Source organism: Danio aesculapii, chromosome 23 (genome assembly GCF_903798145.1).
Source record: "Danio aesculapii chromosome 23, fDanAes4.1, whole genome shotgun sequence".
Classification (NCBI taxonomy): Eukaryota; Metazoa; Chordata; class Actinopteri; order Cypriniformes; family Danionidae; genus Danio; species Danio aesculapii.
The window spans coordinates 34,310,861-34,332,456 of record NC_079457.1 but is presented as its reverse complement, the minus strand read 5'-3'; the positions used below and the strand labels follow the sequence as shown (position 1 = coordinate 34,332,456).

The following is a 21,596-nucleotide window of genomic DNA, read 5'->3' as shown; positions in this document are numbered from 1 at the left end:
AGTTCACTGAAAACTAGTTTCAGATTACTAGAACTTCTATGTTAAGCGGCTTTGACACTATCTACACTACCGGTCAAAAGTTTGGGGTCAGTAGGATTTTTAAATGTTTTATAATAAGCTTCTCCTGCTCACTAAGGCTGCATTTATTTAATCAAAAATACAGTACAAATTGTAAAATTGTGAAATGTTATTGCATTATAAAATAACTGTTCAAAAGTGGTTTATAATTTAATTTAATCATTTATTCCAGTCATTTTAAAGATAAAATTTCATCTTCATTACTCCAGTCTTTAGAGTTTCATGACCCTTCAGAAATCACTCTAATACTAATTATTATTATTATTATTATTATTATTATTATTATTATTATTATTATTATTATTAATGGAAATAGTAATAAAAGCAGTAATGACTGGAGTAATAATTTCATTTGAACCTGCATACAATAAGAAAGCTGTTATTTATTTATTTTTTTTGTTATAAATATTTAACTTTTTTTTACATTTAATAAATGCTGCCTTGATGAACAGAATAATTTTCTTAAAAAAATCTATGACCGGTAGTGTACATTGTAAACGTGCTATAGAAATAAATATTAATTGAACTGAATTGAATAAAATAAAAAACTATTAAGTTAACTAAATAGTTTTGTGTTGAGGGAGTTGTATGGAACTCAGCAGTTTTTACAGTGTGTGAATTAAAACAGCTAACAGAATTTATTTTTGGTTGATTTTGTATGAGATGAGTAAGTACACTATAAAAAGTGGTAACCTGTTAATGTTAACATAGAAAGCAAGTATTTTCCAGTATAAATATCTGAACACTTAAATCAAGATTCAAGACTACTTTCAGGATATTCGGGTTAATTCAGGAACAAAATGTCAATACTACTACTACTAAAAACAAATATATAAATAAATAATAATAACAATAATAAAAATAGTAATAATAGTTATTATTATTATTGTAAATTTATCATAAAATTGTAATAAAACTACTACTACTAAAAATAATAAGAAATAATAATAATAATAATAATATTCTTCTAATTGTTGTTGTTGTTATTATAAATTTGTTATCATAAAATTATCATTTTAAAACTACTACCAAAAATAAGAAATAATACTAATAATAATAATTGTTATTGCTATTATTATTATTAATATTATAAAATTTGTGCTTTATAATGAAAAATTTTAATAAGTAAATAAAAACACCCCTGAAATGCTCTCCAGCTAGGAGCATTTTAAATAACTCTTTATTAACTGGTAATTAATGAATGATTATTTTACAAGGATATGCAAAAAAAAAATGTTGCTTTTCAAGAATTGTATATTTTTTACTACTATTAATAACAATAAAAAATACACAAATACATTTTAAATAGTAATAATAATAATAAAATGATTTATAATTAAATAAATATAACCAGTTAGTTAGGAATTTTTAACCAATTAATAAAAAAATGGAAATTTTACCAATTATTTTTTAGCAAATAAAGAAAGTAATTTTAATAAAGTTACACTTTTTTTGCACAAGAATTTGTAATATCAGCCTAACATTATAATACATAATTAAAACCTGTTAAATGATCTGTTCACAGATTTCAGAAACCCTTGTTTTTAGCAATAGCAAACATCAAAAATATTTCAAAGATTTGAAGATTTTAGCTTCCAGGGCTCCAATGTCACTTTTTATTGGCAAATAGATGAAACACTGTAGATGTCTCAACCCTTATTTAATATTAACCAGAACAAGAATGATATTGAAACCAACAAAGCAAAAAATAAAGATGATAAAAAGAACAGACATAAAAACCTTTCCTGTAACATTCTTAAAATATACACAAAACAATTTGTTGAATTTCAAACTTAATTTCTATTTTGTTCTTTCTCTCACACAGAAATCCACACTCACACAGTAACACATTTTTTTTTTTTAAATGTTACAGAAGACCTGAAGCACACAATAAGGCAAGACTGGGTTTTGTGGCAGATGCGGTTCACATTTGATTCTTTGGTTAAGATATTATAGATGAATATTTTACAAAAATAGAAATACGCTTGGCATCCAAAAGCAGAATGTAGAACTAAATAAACAATCCTCTAATTCAAATCCACGCGCCTTCCGTGATGCATTGCACTGACCTGCAATGTGTAAATGTACCAAAACACCATAAATTCCATAAATTAATAATATGATTGCAATTAAATATCAATGACTATATCCGACACCGTGCCAAGGTTGAGTCTTTAAAATGTATGGAAGATGATTGTTTTATGAGGAACAATATTAAGAATGAGTCTAAATCACTTTCAGATGAACTATAAAAACACTGTGTTTTTGTTAACTTTACAACCACTATGTCCTAAAAATGTATTATTGAATTAATTACATTTTCATTTTAAAATGATCCCTGTTCAGACAAATCTGTGAAAACGACTAAAATGCTATATTATACATCCAGGCCAGTAGGTGGCGATGTCACTTCATAATAAAACACTATGCATCAGCAAACAAACGGTCCTGTAGTCCACTATTGTTGTTTAGTTTGTCAAATACTCGCTCGTACAGTACTTTTTGATCAAATAGATAATACATATGTGCGTAAGGTCACTTTTTTGCAAATCATATTTTGCGATTTTACAGAGTTAACATTATTTTTTCAAAAACTTTAAAACCTGTTTACAAAGTTATGTAAATTTAAACCCCTAATATGCTTGTAAATTAATGGTTAAAATGCATCAAACAATTTCTGTTTATACTTAAAAATGGTGTGTAAACCATCCCAATTTCACGAGAAAACGTAACTATTTTTACATATTGTCAGAAAAATGACTAATTTATATGAATTCATAGGATTTCATTTATTTAAAACAAGATTTTGAAAAGAAGGCATGTACCCAAGCCCCACCACTAAAGAGGGTTGCATACCGGATGCGCCGCTCAACGCTGTGACATGACGCGCACATGACAGTTGGAAATATAGCACACCAGAAGCATACATTCAAATGTTATTTAATATGAAAATATTCAGATGGCGCTCTGTAGTGCAGCACAAATATGAATAGTGACCTGAGTCGTAGCAGGGCACTGTGGACAGCTGCCGACTTGCCGCGCCTGTGTGCTTACTCTGATAGAAATCTATGCTTAGAATTCTAAAATGAATGGCACTGCATGGCATGGTGTGGCGCGTCGCCAAGCGGCGCATCCAGTGTGCGGCCCACCTTAACATAGGCTCATTCTGAAAACGTATACATTTTAACCTATATACATTTCTGGAGATAGCGTATTATGTAGCCCTGGTTTGGGTAGGTCAGTCGATCGGTCAGTCAGTCAGTCGACAGTGGCCTCTGGTGGATTTATGCAAGAACAGCAGGCATGAATGGCATGCACAAGAGAAATTTGAGATCTCAAAATGCGTACACAGTGGCCTGGATTCGCGAAAACAAAAATGGTAAAAAAGCTGCTCCTTGGACGTATTTGGCTCTCTCCAAAAATGTATATAGCAGTACGTTTTCAGAATGAGTCTTCGTGAAAGGTCTCATTGGGGGATCAGCAAATCGTTGTAAAATGTACAAATGCAGTACAAATTAATACGAATTAGCCACTGAATTAAAAAATAAATGCTGTTAGATTACGATGTTATAAACACACCGATAGCCAATCAGAATCAAGACTCATTTAAAGAGCGCAAGCATTCAAAGCAGAAGAAAACTGCAGCATGTATTTACAACAAATTGAACATTATTGTGAATACTAATATAGCTATTGCTCTTCATGTAAACAGGTTTTAAAGGGATATTTACCCAATAATGAGAATTCTGTCATAAGATAATCACTGATTACTTGTTCAGAACCTGTTTAAATTTCTTTCTTCTGTTAAACATGAAGAAAACATTCTTCAAAATCTCTTTCTTCGTGTTTAACAGAAGAAAGAAACTCATAAATGTTTAAAAGCACATGAGAGACAGTAATTTATGAGAGAATTTTCATTTTTGGGATGAATCCAAAACTCCACATGCTGTATATACGAACATTGCAAACAAAGAGTGTTTCTGAATTACTAAAAAAAAAAAAAACCTGAGAACTTATGGATCGGAATAGCCCAGATCTTACTGCACATTGTGGTATGGAATTAAAGGGTCATTTCAGTTTGTGCTGTTCAGTATCTTCTTTTAACCAATGGCATGTCTTACCACACTAAAAAAACAAACAAACAAACAAAAAACAGATATTTTACATGAAAGTACAATCTTTCTTTTAAAAAACATACTGTTTTTTTTTTCAGGAAAATACTCAAGCACCCACTTTATTGTATTTGTTTTAGTGATGACGTAATTAGCATACAGTTCTTGATTAAAACACTGAAAAAATCAAACAAAGTGTTACACACCGAGATTAGATTCGTCCCGCTGTAACCTCATTATGTAATGTCAGATTTGTCTCTTTGTTTTGTACAGCATTACCTGATATACAGAGCTTTCCTGCTCATTCACCAGTATGGCTAAGGTTGACTCAAAAGTAATAAGGCACTCAAAATGAGGGCGGTCGAGTAAAACCATGCATTTATCATCTTTCACAATAATCATTATGGCAAAATGGTTAAAGTCTGCTGTAAAAATGCTCCAAATGCACTTTTGTGTATCCATGTAACAGCAGGAGGTAGAAACAGCTCACACATTAGCACTTACTGAAACACGAAATTCAAGCCAAATCACCTGTATACACCAAGGATGTTAACTATAAAGAATAATGATGAAAATAAAGCTTTGATAATTGTTTATATTTCTAGAAGAATAGTAGAATCCAACACTAAACTATAATTATAATCTCGCTGATAAACAATATATTTCAAATCAACCATGAAACCGAAATCACAGATAGTCAATTAGAATCCTTTTATGGAAAAAACAAACAAACATTGACAACAATTTTCAATTGTTTTATATGAAATCTCTGAACACCAATAAGAGTTATTTTATAAAGAGGAAAAATAGTGATAGTTATTCAGAAGTGGTTTTTGTCCAGGCTGTGGTACAATGGACCAGCTCTATACCCTCACGAGGGGGCTTGAGGGTTCATGGAAGTATGCCCAACCAGTCCACATATGTTTTGTGGACTTGGAGAAGGCATTCAACCGTGTCCCTCGTGGCATTCTGTGGGGGTTGCTCTGGGAGTATGGGTTCAGAGGCACTCTGTTTAGGGCCGTCTTGTCCCTGTATGAACAGAGTAGGAGTCTGGTTTGCAATGCCGGCATTAAGTCAGACTTGTTTCCATGTTGGGCTCCCACAGGGCTGCCCTTTGTCACCAATTCTGTTGATAATTTTTATGGGCAGAATTTCAAAGCGCAGCCTTGGACTGGAGGGGTCTGGTTTGGGGACCACAGGATTTTATCTCTGTTATTCACAGACGATGTTGTTCTGTTGGATTCATCGAACGTGGAACTTCAGCATGCACTGGGGAAGTTTGCTGCTGAGTGTGACGCAGGTGGGATGAGAATCAGCACCTTAAAGTTCGAAGCCATGGTGCTCCACCAGAAAAAGGTGGTTTGCCATCTCCAGATTGGAGGAAAGTTCTTACCCCAGTTGGAGGAGTTCAAGTATCTTGGGGTTTTGTTTACGAGTGAGGGAAGATTGACAGATTGTGAGATTGACAGGCTGCAGCGGCAGCAGTGTGGTGAAGAAGGAGCTGAGCCGAAAGGCTAAGCTCTCGATTTACCGGTCAATCTACATTCCTACTCTCACCTACAGTCATGAGCTTTGGGTCATGTCTGAAAGGACAAGATCTCGGATACAAGTGGCCAAAATGAGTTTCCTTCGCAGGGTGGCAGGACGCACCCTTATATATAGGGTGAGGAGCTCTGTCACCCGGGAGGACCTCGGAGTATAGCCGCTGCTCCTCCACATTGAGAGAAGTCAGCTGGGGTGACTCTGGCATCTGTTTCGGATGCTTCCTGGACACCTACCTAGGGAAGTGTTCCAGGCATGTCCCACCGGGAGGAGGCCTCAGGGAAGACCCAGGACATGCTGGAGGGACTATGTCTCTTGGCTGGCCTGGGAACACCTTGATATCCCCCCGGAGGAGCTGGAGGAAGTCTCTGGGGAGAGGAAAGTCTGGGGTTCTCTCCTAAGACTGCTGCCCCTGCGACCCGGCCCCGGAAAAGCGGTTGTAAATGAATGAATGAATGATTTAGTCAGAATCCTGATACATTTATTTATCATTCTTTTTCCTTCTGCCTAGTCCATTATTTATTAGGTGTCGCCACAGCAGAATTAACCACCAACTATTACAGCATATGTAAATATCCAGCCACAACCCAGTACTGGGAAACCCTATTATTTATGTGTTCACACCAGAGGCAGATTAAGCATCAAGCGTGAGTGATTTGCATGTCACTGCAAAGTCTTGATTAGACATCCTGTGATGCGATTCGGACGAATGAGGCGGCACGAGTTGAGCTTTTGCACGTTTGACGCACTTAACGAGAGATTCGAGTTGGAAAATCTGAACTTCAGCAAGCATTCGCACCACGTTATCCTATTATGAGCTTGCTCTTGTAGGGGAGTGATTATGATGTACTGTAGTGCCTGTTGTTGGTGTCCTGAGTGTAAATCCTCTTGCAGACACCAGACAACAGTTTATCAAACTGGGCTCAGCTCAGTCTGAAGCACCGCTGAAAGCTCTCCTCATCCAGGTAGTTTCTGGAGGAGTTGATGTACTCACAGAGCTGGGTGCTCTGAAAGGATCTAGTGCACTCAGACACGGCGCTGAACAAATCTACGTTGTTTTTCAGCTATCCTAAAGCCCATAAAGCACAGCTACTATATCAATAAAATCAACCATTTAGCAACGAAGCTACAGTCACAGAAGCCCTGCCCATGACGCGAATCCGCATCTATTGTGAGGTGAATTTGACACTCGAATGAAGCGATTTTGACATGCAAATGAAGCGAGTAAACCAAAAATGTTCTCGTCTCTATTTACGCACAAATAGCATGATTCTTTCGTGTGTGCCTTGTCTGGTGTGAACACAGCAATACAAATAAACCCTAAAACTTACAAATAAACTGATAGCCATTTAGAATCTTACTAGAAAAATATGACATCCAATAATATTTGTTTTGGGGAAAAAAGACTAATGATAGCCAATCTAAAGTACTTAGTAGAAAATAAAATTCATTCACCCCATTGACACCCAATCTGAAACCTTTTAGAGATTAAAAAAAAATCTGAGCCAATGTGGACCTTTCAGAGTATAACAATGTCAACTGAAATCAACATTTTGTGTGTTCTTGACTGATTGGTGCCATGTTGCAACTAAACAACTGAATATAAATATATGTAGGTTAGGTTAGGCTTCATCCAGCCTACTTTTTTGCTTTCTGTCTGCTTTAAGTTTAATTAGAGCTAGTAATTACAGCTCAGATCAATGTTTTGTGTCTAATTGTGAAAGATAATGTACCTGTAGTAAATTGCTTTCGCAAAATAAAGCCCTTCATTGTTAAACAGAAAACTGGCTGGATGTACATTATCCCTTATTTATTACGCAGCTGATATACTCGATTCTGATTAGTCAGTCACGACATTCCTTGGAATGTTATTCTGAGATAACAACCACTAAATAATGTGAATAAAAATCTTAAAATGGCAAAGCAAAACTAAATGGTGTGCTTTACAAAAAAATAAAAATAAATCATTGTCCGCTGGTGAGAATGATAACATACAAATCATTATCTCTACAGCTATCATTCTTGGTGCAAACAGGCCTCCAAAATGTGTGACATTCATGTAACATCAACCCTTCTTGTAACTTGCACTTCCTATCAAATCAAACATTCAGTGTCTGTTTCCTACACAAAACCTTTTTATTCTCAAAACCCACGGATCCTCCTCAACACAATCTGAGCCTTGATCTGTCCAAGAACAGAGGTAGCAAACATATGCAATCGCTAAGTTCCTGAACAGCAAAAGACTCGTATCAACCAGCATTCCTTTCCTCAATCACTTTTAAAAAAGACCTTTGTGCCTTCAGAGTTTAGTACCTTAAACACAACAAGGGTCACAATCAAAATTAACCCACCAGGGACTTTCGACAGCTTTTTATCTCACAAAAAAAATGTGTGTGCGTGTGTGTGTGTGTGTGTGTGTGTGTGTGTGTGTGTGTGTTTATGTGTATGCATATATATAAGTACAAAGGAAGAAACAGAATTATCCCTGAAAGTACATCTCCTTTAAGGAACACGACTAAATATACAACACAACCTAGTGCAGAAAATCCCCACATGTGTTTTGTCCATGATTGTGTTTCTGAGCTTCAGGTTGTCTAGTTTTCCTCTTTTTTTAATTTGGTGTTTAGGCACGGCGGTCATTCAGTCCTTGACGAGTCTGTAAACGTGATATTGTGCGCCGTGGTCGCTTGTCGACACCTCAAACACAAACGCAATGCAGAGCAAAGTCTCTTGAGTGTCTCGGTTTGTGACGACCTGGGAAAGAGAAAAACATATTCACGAAAGTTTAACAGAAGACTACAGTTGAAATCACAATTATTAGCCCTTCTTTTTCAAAAATTTCCCAAATGATGTTTAACAGAGCAAGGACATTTTCAGGTCACACTATTTTGATGGTCCGTTTGTTGAATTTTTATTGCATCTACATGCCAACTAATTCTCATTAGATTATCAGTAGACTGTTAGATTGGGGTTAGGGTTAGGGTTAGTGTAAGTTGGCATGTACTTACAAAGTTTCTTATAGTCAGTTAAACGTCTGTTGAAGGAGCACTATCAGCAGATATTATGCATACAGTCTACTAATATTCAAATGGACCATCAAAATAAAGTGTTACCCATTTTCATAGTATTTCCTATACTTTTTTTTCTGGAGAAAGTCCTTTTTGTTTTATTTCGGATAGAATAAAATCTGTTTTAAATTTTTTAAAACCCATTTTAAGGTCAATAGTATTAGCCCCGTCAAGCAATATTTTTTCGATTGTCTCCAGAGCAAACTACTGTTATACAATGACTTGCCTAATTACTCTAACTTGCCTAATTGACATAATTACACCTTTAAATTGCACTTTAAGCTGAATACTAGCACCGTGAAAAAAAATCTAGTAAAATATGTTGTACTGTCATCATGGCAAAGATAAAATAAATCAATTATTAGAAATGAGTTATTAAAGCTATTATGTTTAGAAATGTATTTCCGTTAAACAGAAATTGGATTAAAAAAAAAAAAAAAAAAAAAAAAAAAATATATATATATATATATATATATATATATATATATATATATATATATATATATATATATATATATATATTATTTTAATAATTCAGGGGGGCTAATAATTCCGACATCGACAGTATATATTATAGTTCACCATGAAATCAAAACTGACAATTCTTTGCAAAAATTTTAATAAAATATTGCAGTATTTATCCAAAATTACACTGTTTAATTTTATTAATTACATTAATTCAATAAATATTCATTCACATGAACTGTAGATTTTACAGTTAAGGCTTGTGTACTTTTCGCTCATGCTTATGGCCAATGTTTAATGCCTCATGACTAAACAAAGGACACTAATGTGAGCTTGCACACAAAATGACAGGCTTGAAAAGAAAATGCCTCAGCTTCCTTTTTTTGTCAACCCAGGCTCATTATTGATATGTACCTCTATATACATTTCTGGAAATCACAAATTACATCACAGGAGGTACTTTTTTTGCAGTTTTTGTTTTCACAAATCCACCAAAGGCCACACTTTTTCAGATCTCAAATTTCTCTGGGAAGTGTCATTCGCGCCTGCTGTTCTCGCATACATCCACCAGAGGCCGCTGTCAACTAACTGAATGACTGACTGATATCTCCACCCTCGCCCTTCCCTAAACCCAACCGATAGTGTTTTTAAAAGCAGCGATTGACCCGATCACCCCTAGACCCAACAGTGTTTTCAAAAGCAATCCAGAAAAGAAAAGCCCTAATATTTCATCAACCCCCAATGATTTTATGGTTTAAGGGTGGGGTTTGGGGGCACAGCCCCTTTTAAAAATCTTAAATTTAAATACAAATTACCTCATATGAATTAGTTAAAAAAGATACATTTTTGGTTAGTTGAGGCTAAACATAATTTGATGATGCTCAAACATGAAACAGCACAAAACCAATAGTATCTAGATGCAGCCTTGATGATGCAAGCTGAGACTGCATATCTCAGTGATGCAATGTCAGACACAATGTACTCAATGGAGCTAGTGACGTCACTGTGAGGGGTAGAGTTAGGGGTGGGGTTAAGTGAGCGCATTAAAAAGCATTGGATGATTGCACTGCACCAGGTCTGCATCCAGACCCCTCTCCACAAAACACAAAATAAGATGAGTTCATTTAGTTTAAATTTCTGTAATTGGCTTATAACTTTTTTTTTTTTACATCAGAAAAGCCTTCTGCTAGCATGTTTACCAAATTGTTCAATCAAATTGTTTTAGCTTGTGTCTACTTTGTATAGCAATTTACCAATGTGTTTAGCATACACTGTAAAAATGTCCATTATTTAACAAGTGCCCAAACCTTTTGATTTATAGGTATCTTCTGTTTATTTACATATTTACATTTTTATATTTACATGATTCCCTTAATTCATCTGGGGTCGCCATAGCGGAATAAACCGCCAACTTATCCAGCATACGTTTTACACAGCAGATGCACTTCAAGCTGCATGAAGCAACACATTCACACATACACTACGCAAACACGGGGAAAACATGCAAACTCCATGCAGAAATGCCTGCTGAGACTATAATAGCAACCCTAAAATAGCAACCTTCTTGATGTAAGGCATCAGTGCTAACCACTGAGCCACCGTGCCGCAACATTTTTTTTTTCATGTTTGTTTGGTTGATTACGTAAAGTATGGTACTAGATAATGAGCTTAACGTAGGGTCATATAAAAATGTGTTCCAATCAAATGTGCCACACGCCTGCTTTTGAGTGAAGGTCTCGGCCGTTAGATCGCCCCCTGGGGGCTGGCTGCAGTACTAGTCATAAAGCCCGCCTCCTCCATGTTAAAGAACAAGACTTGAGCCCAAATAAAAAAATATATTACACTTGCAATAAAATGTCCCGAAAGATGGTTTTGGTCAATTAAGGCACTGGCTATCATGTTGATATTGGTGCAGATCTTCATTTTTGTAAAGAGTATGTTTTTAGCAGTAATTTAACGCTATAAAAACGGGGCGTGTCATCATGATTGACAGTTCTGATTGACAGTTTCTCAAAGGAGACATCGGAGCCTTGGGAGGAGATTGAAGTGTTATTATTCCATTTCTGTGTTATTTTACCATCATAAAATGAGTTCAGCAGTAAACTTTACTTTCTGACATACAGGATCTGATAAAACACTGTTTATTAGGTAAGGTCAGGGCTTTATCGGGCTTAATTAGTTTGCTGATACATGCCTAGACATGACGGGGAGAATACAGGTGATCGCTATCTAGCAGTAATTCTCTTTATAGGTCTGAAATAATAATTAGGGAGACAAAACTAATGTTAGCCGATCTCCAGAATGATCTGTAATGTTATTTAAATGTTAAATAACAAATAAAGCTGTAAATGTTATATATTATTTCTATACATCATTTACCGTTGGCTTTTTATTTGAAAACTCCTAATAAACATTAAAATGAATGTAAATTCCTCTTTGCCAGATATAATGAAGGCATTGAATAAACCAAACGAAAAAGGAGGCAAAAAATGATAAACAACATACAAGCCATGTTGCAGCAGCTGATAGACCTATATCATATAGACATTAGTTGATGTATTTATACTGCAAAGTTTATTGTACAAATTGACTAGGATTATTTTGTATAGTGCAGGGATAGGATGTGTAAATATCCTGTTGATATTTAGAAATCTTTCTGTATTTATCTTTTAAACGCATGATTTTTCCAGCATCGTAAACCGCCATCTATGGTTTGTATATTTTGGGTCCTGTTGATTGCTAATTAAAAATAAAAATGTTTCTAAAAATGTATGTGTTGTTTATATGTTATAAGATAAAAAATTTTTGTGCTCATATTAGTCTAACTCAGGCTAGAGTGTATGAAAGATTGTTTATTTCAGCAATCCAACATCTATTGCTTTTTTAAAATTATAACAGCTTACATCACACAGTTTTTAAATCATTTATTATTACGTGTTTTTAAATGTAAGTGCTTATATTTACATTAGCAAGCCTTTGTTATAGTACAGATATGGGCGGTCAAGTGAGAAGATGGGGGGGCGTGGTTGATTTGACGTACAAGCATTTAGTTGGAAGCTTGATTCGGCGGCTCCGCCTCTGGCTCCATCATGCAGTCCTTCTGTGCATGCCCAGGCTCCAATTTCAGCAGTCTTTTGCAACAGTTTGTGCCTGTCATAAGGCATTTTGCCTTTAAAGCATTCACTGTCACGTTGTTGATATTTTATAGTCTTTGGTTCCGATAAATTTGAATGATACTTCTTAACCCAATGTTTGGGTTTGTCCATATTTGACCCAATTTTGGGTTACAGCAACATAGTGTTTTTAGAATGTAGGGATCTATTTCCACATACAACAAAATGTTTTATTATAGAGTTACATTTTTAACATTAAAAGTTATCATAGGAGAGATCAAGTTCTGTAAAGTCAATTTGAAAGTGCAAATAAACAACTGTGAATGTAAATTATATGAGCTACAGGCAGATGCTAATTAATGGATATTGTTATGGTGTATTATTAATGCATTTCTAACATTTTGTTAGCATGTTGCTAGCCATGTTGTCACTTCTACCTCTCTTACCTGCAGTATAGTGAAGTTCTCCAGTACGCTGTTCATCATGTATTTCTCGGGCAGGTGCTTGAGTTTATGGATGAAGTTGATCATGTATTCACACATAGGTGAGCGATGGATCCTGTAAACGTACCTCCCGCCCTCCACACGCGCATACTCCGTCTGAGGGTTAAAAGGTCAATCTATAGATGCTGATTTCTTCTACAAAACCACTAATGTAATGAACATCCACCTTTTTCTACTTTGTCTACTGCATTTCAAATTTTGGGTTGCACTTCCGGTTTGGGAACCAAACAAATAATTTTTTTATAAATTTTATCTGATTCTATAGTTTATCCATATATAATTAAAACTAAGTGAGAGGTATATTTGGCTTTTTGTTTTATGTTAATCTGTCATTAAAATAAACTCATGTTTGTTGCATTTTAATGCGGCGTTAGTATCCCAAGCATATCTGTGGCCAAAGAGTCCACTGTGTTTATTTTCTCTCTGTATTTCCTACAGTACAGTCATATTCAATATATATCTGTAATATTGTTGTAGGAAGACTTGCTTTGAGTAATTTGTAAAGTAATTTGTTAAAATTTTAATAAGTTGCATTTTAACGTTGGATGGAATAACTGTGAGGAGATTAATGGACCCTTCACATTTCTGGGTTTCTCAGTAGCGGAAGCTGTCATAGTTGGGTAAACGTAGTGTGCAGTGAATGGGAGAGTACAAAAAATTTTTTTTTTTACAATCCCATTTGATGATATAAAAAAAAACAACAAAAAAATGCATGATTGTGGTATCACAACAATTGTGTGAGACTGATAACGGCAGCTAGAAGAAAGAATTATGTCAAAATTAACATCCTGCTCACAGATACTGCATCAGAAACACCCCACACGAGCATAATTTGACACAAAGATAATGTAGTACATACATAAATACAAATAAACGTTCATACGTTTAAAAAAAAACTAAATATTAAAAACTTTCAAGGATTTAAAATACATGACTGTTAAAGGTGTCATAACAGTCTTGTGAAATGGGCCCATAACCCTTCATTGTGCCCAGTTTTTTTTTTTTTTTTTTCACTGAATGTATACATTTTAATGGAAGTTCCCATAATTCACACGAAGTATCATGATGTGTAGGAAAAAGGTGGATACAACCAAAATCATAGACGGTGAACTCACCTCCACCTTCTCCACCACTTGCTTGCCAAACGAGCAGACTTTAGTGGACACAGTGATGGTCATGTTTTCAGCACTGCTGTACTGACTGCTGACCCCATAGAAAGAGCCTGCGCCATCCTGAACATTACTACTGTTCAGATCAGCCTGAAACAGATGACAGAAAACATCAGTTAAATACATAAAAAGAGAGTTTGACAAACTTTTTAGCAACAGAAACTAACAGAAAATGTTTGATTTCAAGGTATCTGTGAAAATTATACAGTTTACATTATATACAGTTTACAGTCATATTAGATTACAAACACATAATATGTTGGCTTTCAGTGACACAATATTGTAAATTTGACAGTCTGCACTCAAAAAAATTAAGTTTGTTTGATGTTTGTTTAAACTAGTTGTTTAAAATTACACATGTTTTTTGTGACAACTTAAAGGGCACCTATGGTAAAAAATCTACTTTTCAAGCTGTTTGGACAGACATATGTGCATGTGTGGTGTATAGACCGTCATATTGGGGTGATATAAGCACACTCAGTGCTTTTTTTTCAATTTAACAACATAAAAAATGGTGGACCAATTGGAGCGGTTTTCAAACCGACCGCAACTTTACGTAGGAGTGCGGTCCCCCCGCCCACCAATATTGATTGACAGGCGTGTCATCATATCCTCAGTTTGTTGATTCACGTCCGCCATTTTCAGCGTGAGTCGAAGCAATATCACTAAAGGAACACCCTTGCTCTATTTTTAGGTGCAAGGCTCATTGGGATCAACACAAGATCAATATTCTCCACATTATCGCTCTAATCAGAATTATTGGTTGTATCTTTAGGTAGGTTTGCAAACATGTGTACTTCTCATTGAGTCTACCTTATACTTCAGCCGTTTGCATTTCTCGCGATCCCAGAAGCTCCCTGTGATCTTAACTAGCATGCGTTTTAGAATTCTAAACATAGGTTTCTATCAGGGTACACTCAAGTCGACGGATCGGCGCCGCAGCCCACTGCAGACTTGAAGCGCCATTGTGTGTGCCCTGATAGAAACCTATGTTTAGAATTCAAAAATGCATGCCGCGATGATTCGGGACACTTCATGTTTCTGCCGCGCCACAGAGAGTGTCTGGTGTGCCGTGTCGCAGCTTCGATCGGCACATCCAGTGCCTCAGTCAAATTAATTCAGTGTGCGTAATTATTAGTTTCTGTGTACAAGCTCGGCACTTGAAACTAGCACACAGTTGGCTGTAAAACTGTACAAAGACACAAATGATTTTGTACTCTCTGCTTCGTCTGTGTCCGAGTCGTACATGTACGACTGAATGCGTATCCTCTCACTCCTGCTCCTCTCAGTCTGCCTCTGTTGCAAACACAGAGCGGGTGAGCTCATGGCCCCGCCCCCTTGTTACGTTGGGCGGGAAGCCGAAACTAATTTACATGTGAAGCAACACCATCCTAAATCAGCGAATTGTGGACGCGCCCCCAACATGACACTCTTTAACACATTATAATAAAAAAATCTGAATTGTGTTTTAAACTGAACCTAAACTGGCACACTCAGAAGAACAATAATATTAATATTAAATCATAAAAAAGAGGTAAACTATGTGCCCTTTAATAGTTTAATGCTCAATTAAATTTGTAAAAAAAATAATACATTCACTTTATTCCTTCATGTTGTCCCAGCATGATTGTGTGGAACACTGCATTTTTACAATGTGTGTGGAAAAGCATTCAATAAACAGACCCAGAATTTGACGAGAAAAAAGGCGTTCTGAGGGCCTTTCTCATATAGCTCCTTCAGGCCTCCCTTCTTCTCTGGAAATTTATCGTAGATCTGGCGGATGTCCACGGCCTCCAGCAGCGGATCTGTATATGAGGGGTTTGTCTGTGCGATGTGGACAAACAGGTGCTTGCTGTACTGTGGGGCGACACAACAAGAGGAAACCTTTATTGATCTTGCACACAAATATGTGGAGCGTCACGATCATTAAAACACATATTGTACGTTTTTATCTTGTACACTGTGATTAAAAATGAAAACGATGAATACAATTTTTTTTCAATAACTACAATAAAGCCAAAATAGAATTAAATATAGGTTCCAGATGGACAAAAAACTAAGCTTCTAAAAACAGTTACAGTACATGTCCTCGATGACATGTGTAACTCTGTTTGACTCACAGTATCAGGATCTCTCTGGACCTCCATGAAGGCGGAGTACTCAAGCATTCGCAGTTTAGAGGAGGCGATGGTCCGGTCCTGCCACACGGGCACAGCTGTTGCACTTGGGGGGAGTGGGGCAGGTAACTGCTCATAACCTGATGAAACAAACATGCTAGTTTAGATTGTGCTGTGAGTTTCCATATGAAAATTAACCATGCTTTTACCATAGTAAACATAATTAATGTATAGTAACCACAAAATGAACGATTGTTTTACTGTTTTTTTTAGTACAACCACAGTAACCTTAAAAATAATTATATTTTTACTATGGTTAGGAAGTAAAACCATTGTAAATAAACCATATACATGTACACAATACTATAGTAAAACTGTAGATACCACAACTGTAGTAACCATGTTTTTTGGTGCATACCATGCTTAAAAAACCATAACTACAGTCATGGTTCCTACAGTTTTACTACTAATACTACTATAGTATTACTGTAGTAAAACCTTGGTATCAAGATCAGGTTTTTTAAAAGCACAGTATGGTTAGTACATTCATGGTTACTACAGTTTTACTTTATTAAAACCATGGTAATTTTAGTAATTCTTACTACATAACAAAGATGAATATGTTGCACTTAGTAAATTGGGGATCTTTACTTGATATGGGTGCAGGCAGCGGAGGCGGAAGGGTGGGGTACGGGCTCGGTGCAAAGGGCTTGATGCTAGAGAAACACAGTGAAACATCAGCATAGCTGGAACACTGTGTTTAGATCAGATGTCGGTCTGAAATACTCACTCCTGAGAAGGTCCAGGCTGTCCTGGGATGGGTCCGGGCCAAAACTGCACAGAAAAACGGAATTTATGACTGCAAAGGTTATGGTGAATGAGGGAGAATTGTGAACAGTGAGCAGTGACTGACCCGGGCTGGAGGAGGGTACGGGTGCTGAGGAACAGGAGGAAGCTGACTCTTCATCACACTGGCAGAGACGATCTGAGCTGAAGATAGAGCCGCCATGTTCTGAAGTGCTTTGTCTTTTGAAGCCTGATCCTGAGATAAAGTGAGGGAGCATTAGGAGATCGGTTCACTGGGAAAAACATTCAAGTTGACTGAAAGAAGCTTCAGAGATTTCATATTGTACAACTTCTTTGATTAAGTATTCTCTTGTATTGTTTAAATAATATACACTATAGTATTTTATTCTACAGGGCTCTTGAATGCTCGATTCTGATTGGCTGATGAACATTTAAAGGTGTGCAGTTATTTTCTGTTACTTCCAGGTAGGCTTTGACTGCATTACAGTTTCACATCACTCTGGTCTGTTGAATTATAAAAAAAAATGCACAAAAATATCTAAATATCACTTTAAAAGTCATTATATACTATGTAGTCTTTAAATATTATGTATGTATATATGATATATGAGCAAATCCAGCATTATGGATGTGACATTTGCAGTAAAAACTCAAAACATAAATTCACATCGAAATTATGCGTTAACATTATAACATATATAACAGTTTTATATTGTTTTTATACTGAATCTGTTTATATATTCCAGGACAACTAACCACAGAATTATGTGATCAAAAAAATACCAATCTATAAACATTTTTATATTTTAAATGAGAAAATTAAACATGCATTATGAATGTGATGAATAAAAAGTTTGCAAGTTTACGGTCTACAAAATACTTTGTGGAAATTCTGTGAATTAAACTGCACAACCCAAAAAAAACAATGCTAATCAAAAGGATAAAAGCTATCATGTTTTTACAGATTTCATAATGCTTTAATAGTTTAATCACAACGATTAAATGTTGCTAACATGTTTCTAGCATGTTTGATGAAAGTTACATGTAAATGTTTATATGAAAATATAGATTTTTACCTAAATACCTAAATATATAATTATAAAAAAAAATTCATTGGAACTTTCAAATTTGGTAATATGCAAACATTTTTCTGAAAAGCAGTAATGTACTGTTAAAAATGTTGGGTTTTGTAAGTTTCTTTTTCGATTTTGGATATAGATGTGACAGTAAATAAATATAAGCAGTAGTGTTTTTTAACATTGAAAACAATCAATAAATGATGAAGGATCACTGAAGATTGAGTAATGATGCTGGAAATTCCACTTTAAAATAAAATATAATAACCATAACCTGCCTAGTTAACCTAATTAACCTAGTTAAGCCTTTTTGATGTCACTTTAAGCTGTATAGAGGTGTCTTGAAAAATATCTAGTAAAATATTATTTACTGTCATCATGGCAATAAAATAAATCAGTTATTAGAAATGAGTTGAAAAGAATAGGGGGACTAATCTGATTTCAACTGTATAAATATATATATATATAAATTCAGTTTTTGTACTTGATCAAATAAATGAAGTCAAAGCCCTATGGCAAAATAGTTTTAGTGCAAGATCTGCATGCTTTATGTTTTAGACAAACATGCAAAAAAGCATGCTTTTGAAGGCACATTATCATGCATGATATTGTGCTTGCTTTTAAATCCAGCCACCCAAAGAAAATACGTTAATACATAACATTTAATATTAACACAACATGTGAACAGCGTAAACATTTAATGAATTGAAAGACGGTCTATACAGTCAAGAGAAATAAGACAAATAATAAAACAGAAGGAAGAGACAGAAGTGTGAAAGTGTCCAGGAAAGTGTCAAGAAATCTAGTAAAAAAAAAGGACTGTTTTTTTTTTACATTAGTTCCTAAAAATCCAACATAATACACAAACAACATTTCCCCTTTTCTCATTTTTTAAACACAGTTAAAGAGTTATTATTAAAAATCATAACAAATAAAATAAAATGTGATGCAATAAACTGACGCAAAATAAAATCTTATAAATGTCTAAAAAATGATTCATGCTAGAAAAAAAAACAGTTGCATATTTTATTTACATTTTTTCCTTCAGAGTTAACATCATACCTAATTTCAAACAGTTAATTAAATAACTATTTTTACAGAACAAATAATTAATAAAATAATTTGTGATACAATAAACTGATGCAGAATAAATCATTCTAAATCATTCTAAAGACAAATATGTAATGCGTAAATAAAATGAAAAACAGCAGTAGTGGTTGATAAATTCATCCAAACTGTGAGAAATGAGCAGCAAAAGCACTGAACTGCACAAACTGAAGCAAAAGCTGAGCGTCTGTAGGTTTGCGTGGGGTGTGTGTCTGTGTGCGGATAAAGCTCTGCAGCCAAAGCAAAACACTGCACTTACCAAATTCATGGCCTAAAATCGAAAGGAAAAGAAACTGTTAAAAACACTGATGGGACAAATAGATCAGATGTCAAGCTGCTCAAATGACTGAGAGGATCACAGTAGACAGAAATTCTGCTGCGTTTGCATTTCACTCAATACTGCTTCTTTAAACCATCCAGTGGAAAATAACAGCTAACAATTCCTTTCATTCACTGTTGTCAAAACTACTGACGTCCTTAAAGACCAAACAATGTTTCCCATTTTTTAAGGGGTTATGTGTTCATTTCCTCTTTCACCAGACTCAGATTAAAAGCCTTATTGTTGAGTGTGCAAAAACACAAATATTCATTCATATGTTTGTCTGTATTATTCAAATTCTTGAAACAATGTTTATGAATTAATGATTTCTTCTTCTGGGGAATACACTCATCGGCCACTTTATGAGGTACACCCTACTAGTACCGGGTTGGACCCCCTTTTTTGCCTTCAGAACTGCCTTAATCCTTCGTGGCATAGATTCAACACTGTACTGGGAATATTCCTCAGAGATTTTGGTCCATATTGACATGATAGCATCATGCAGATTTGTTGGCTGCACACATCCATGCTGCGAATCTCCCGTTCCACTACATCCCAAAGGTGCTCTATTGGATTATGATTTGGTGACTGCGAAGACCATTTGAGTACAGTGAACTTATTGTCACGTTCAAGATACCAGTCTGAGATGATTTGCGCTTTATGACATGGTGTGCTATCCTGCTGGAAGTAGCCATCAGAAGGTGGGTACACTTTGGTCATAAACCATGGACTTGGTCAGCAACAATTCTTAGGTAGGCTGTGGCGTTGACATGATGCTCAATTGGTACTAATGGGCCAAAGTGTGCCAAGAAAATATCCCCCACACCATTACACCATTGCTGAATCGTTGATACAAGACAGGATGGGTCCACGGTGGATTTTGCAGCTGAAATCGAGACTCATCAGACCAGGCAACATTTTTCCAATCTTCTTTTGTCCAATTTTGGTGAGGCAGTGTGAATTGTAGCATCAGTTTCCTGTTCTTAGCTGACAGGAGTGGCACGCGGTGTGGTCTTCTGTTGCTGTAGCCCATATACCTTAAGGTTTGATGTGTTGTGCGTTTAGAGATGCTCTTCTGCAGACCTTGGTTGTAACGAGTGGTTATTTGAGTTACTGTTGCCTTTCTATCAGCTCGAACCAGTCATTTTGCTCTGACCTCTGGCATCAACAAGGCATTTGTGCCTACAGAACTGCTGCTCACTGGAAACTTTCTCTTTTTCTGACGATTCTCTGTAAACCCTAGAGATGGTTGTGCATGAAAATACCAGTAGATCAGCAGTTTCTGAAATACTCAGACCAGCCCATCTGTCACCAACAACCATGCCAAATTCAAATTCACTTAAATAACCTTTCTTCCCAATTCTGATGCTTGGTTTGAACTGCAGCAGACTGCTTTACCATGTTTACATGCCTAATGCATTGTGTTGCTGCCATGTGATTGGTTTATTAGAAATTTGCGTTAACAAGCAGTTGGACAGGGGGACCTAATAAACTGGTCAGTGAGTGTATATTGTGTAAATTTAAAAACAAACAAACATACAAACAAATTCTTGACTAACTAACCAATCAATCAAACAAACAAAGAAATTAAGTAAAGAAAACATAATTAAATTAAATAAATAAACAAGAAAATGGTAGTGGTATAGAGGACCAAACCAGCAAAAATAGATGAGTAAATTAAATAAATAAATATGAAAGACCAAACCAGCAATTATAAACGTAACTGAATGAAATAAAATATGACTAGAAAGCGGGATAGATAAATATGAAAATTTCCTTGATAAATACTTAGGGCCATAAAAACAAACAAACAAACAAACAACAATACAGAAAGATGTTTGAGTAATAGAGGTCAGCATAAGTTAGAGAGGGAGTAAAAAACAAACAAACAAATAAATAGACAAAACGTTCTTGGTTTAGTTAGGTAGTAGATAGCATCTATCAACACGACTAGACTGTGCTGCAATATTCAGTCAGACACCAGAGGACGCCATTGTACTGAACACATGCTGCCCGTTCATCACAATCTACTGTTTCAAACTCAGCCTGTAGACGGCGATGATTAGTAGACTAAACACCACAGGCTTTTATAACAGTCACGAGGAGAAGGTGAGTTGAGG

At 35.5% G+C, this 21,596-nt stretch overlaps 1 protein-coding gene across 4 annotated transcripts in view; it reads right to left on the bottom strand.

The window, feature by feature from the left end:
• Nucleotides 1-1,664: 1,664 nt before the first annotated feature.
• tead3a (TEA domain family member 3 a) overlaps nucleotides 1,665-21,596 on the bottom strand; it is a 94,587-nt gene continuing 74,655 nt past the window's right edge. For 2 of the 4 annotated variants that reach the window (XM_056449530.1, XM_056449527.1), the window contains 9 exons: nucleotides 19,417-19,428; nucleotides 17,081-17,209; nucleotides 16,958-17,001; nucleotides 16,819-16,883; nucleotides 16,171-16,307; nucleotides 15,734-15,907; nucleotides 13,997-14,140; nucleotides 12,825-12,977; nucleotides 1,665-8,486 (listed from right to left, as the gene is read on the bottom strand). In XM_056449530.1, coding sequence (XP_056305505.1) covers nucleotides 8,373-8,486; nucleotides 12,825-12,977; nucleotides 13,997-14,140; nucleotides 15,734-15,907; nucleotides 16,171-16,307; nucleotides 16,819-16,883; nucleotides 16,958-17,001; nucleotides 17,081-17,209; nucleotides 19,417-19,428 — 972 coding nt within the window. In that variant the 3' untranslated portion in view covers nucleotides 1,665-8,372. The remainder of the gene's footprint in view (nucleotides 8,487-12,824; nucleotides 12,978-13,996; nucleotides 14,141-15,733; nucleotides 15,908-16,170; nucleotides 16,308-16,818; nucleotides 16,884-16,957; nucleotides 17,002-17,080; nucleotides 17,210-19,416; nucleotides 19,429-21,596) is intronic. The other 2 variants (XM_056449528.1, XM_056449529.1) reach the window with 1 other exon arrangement.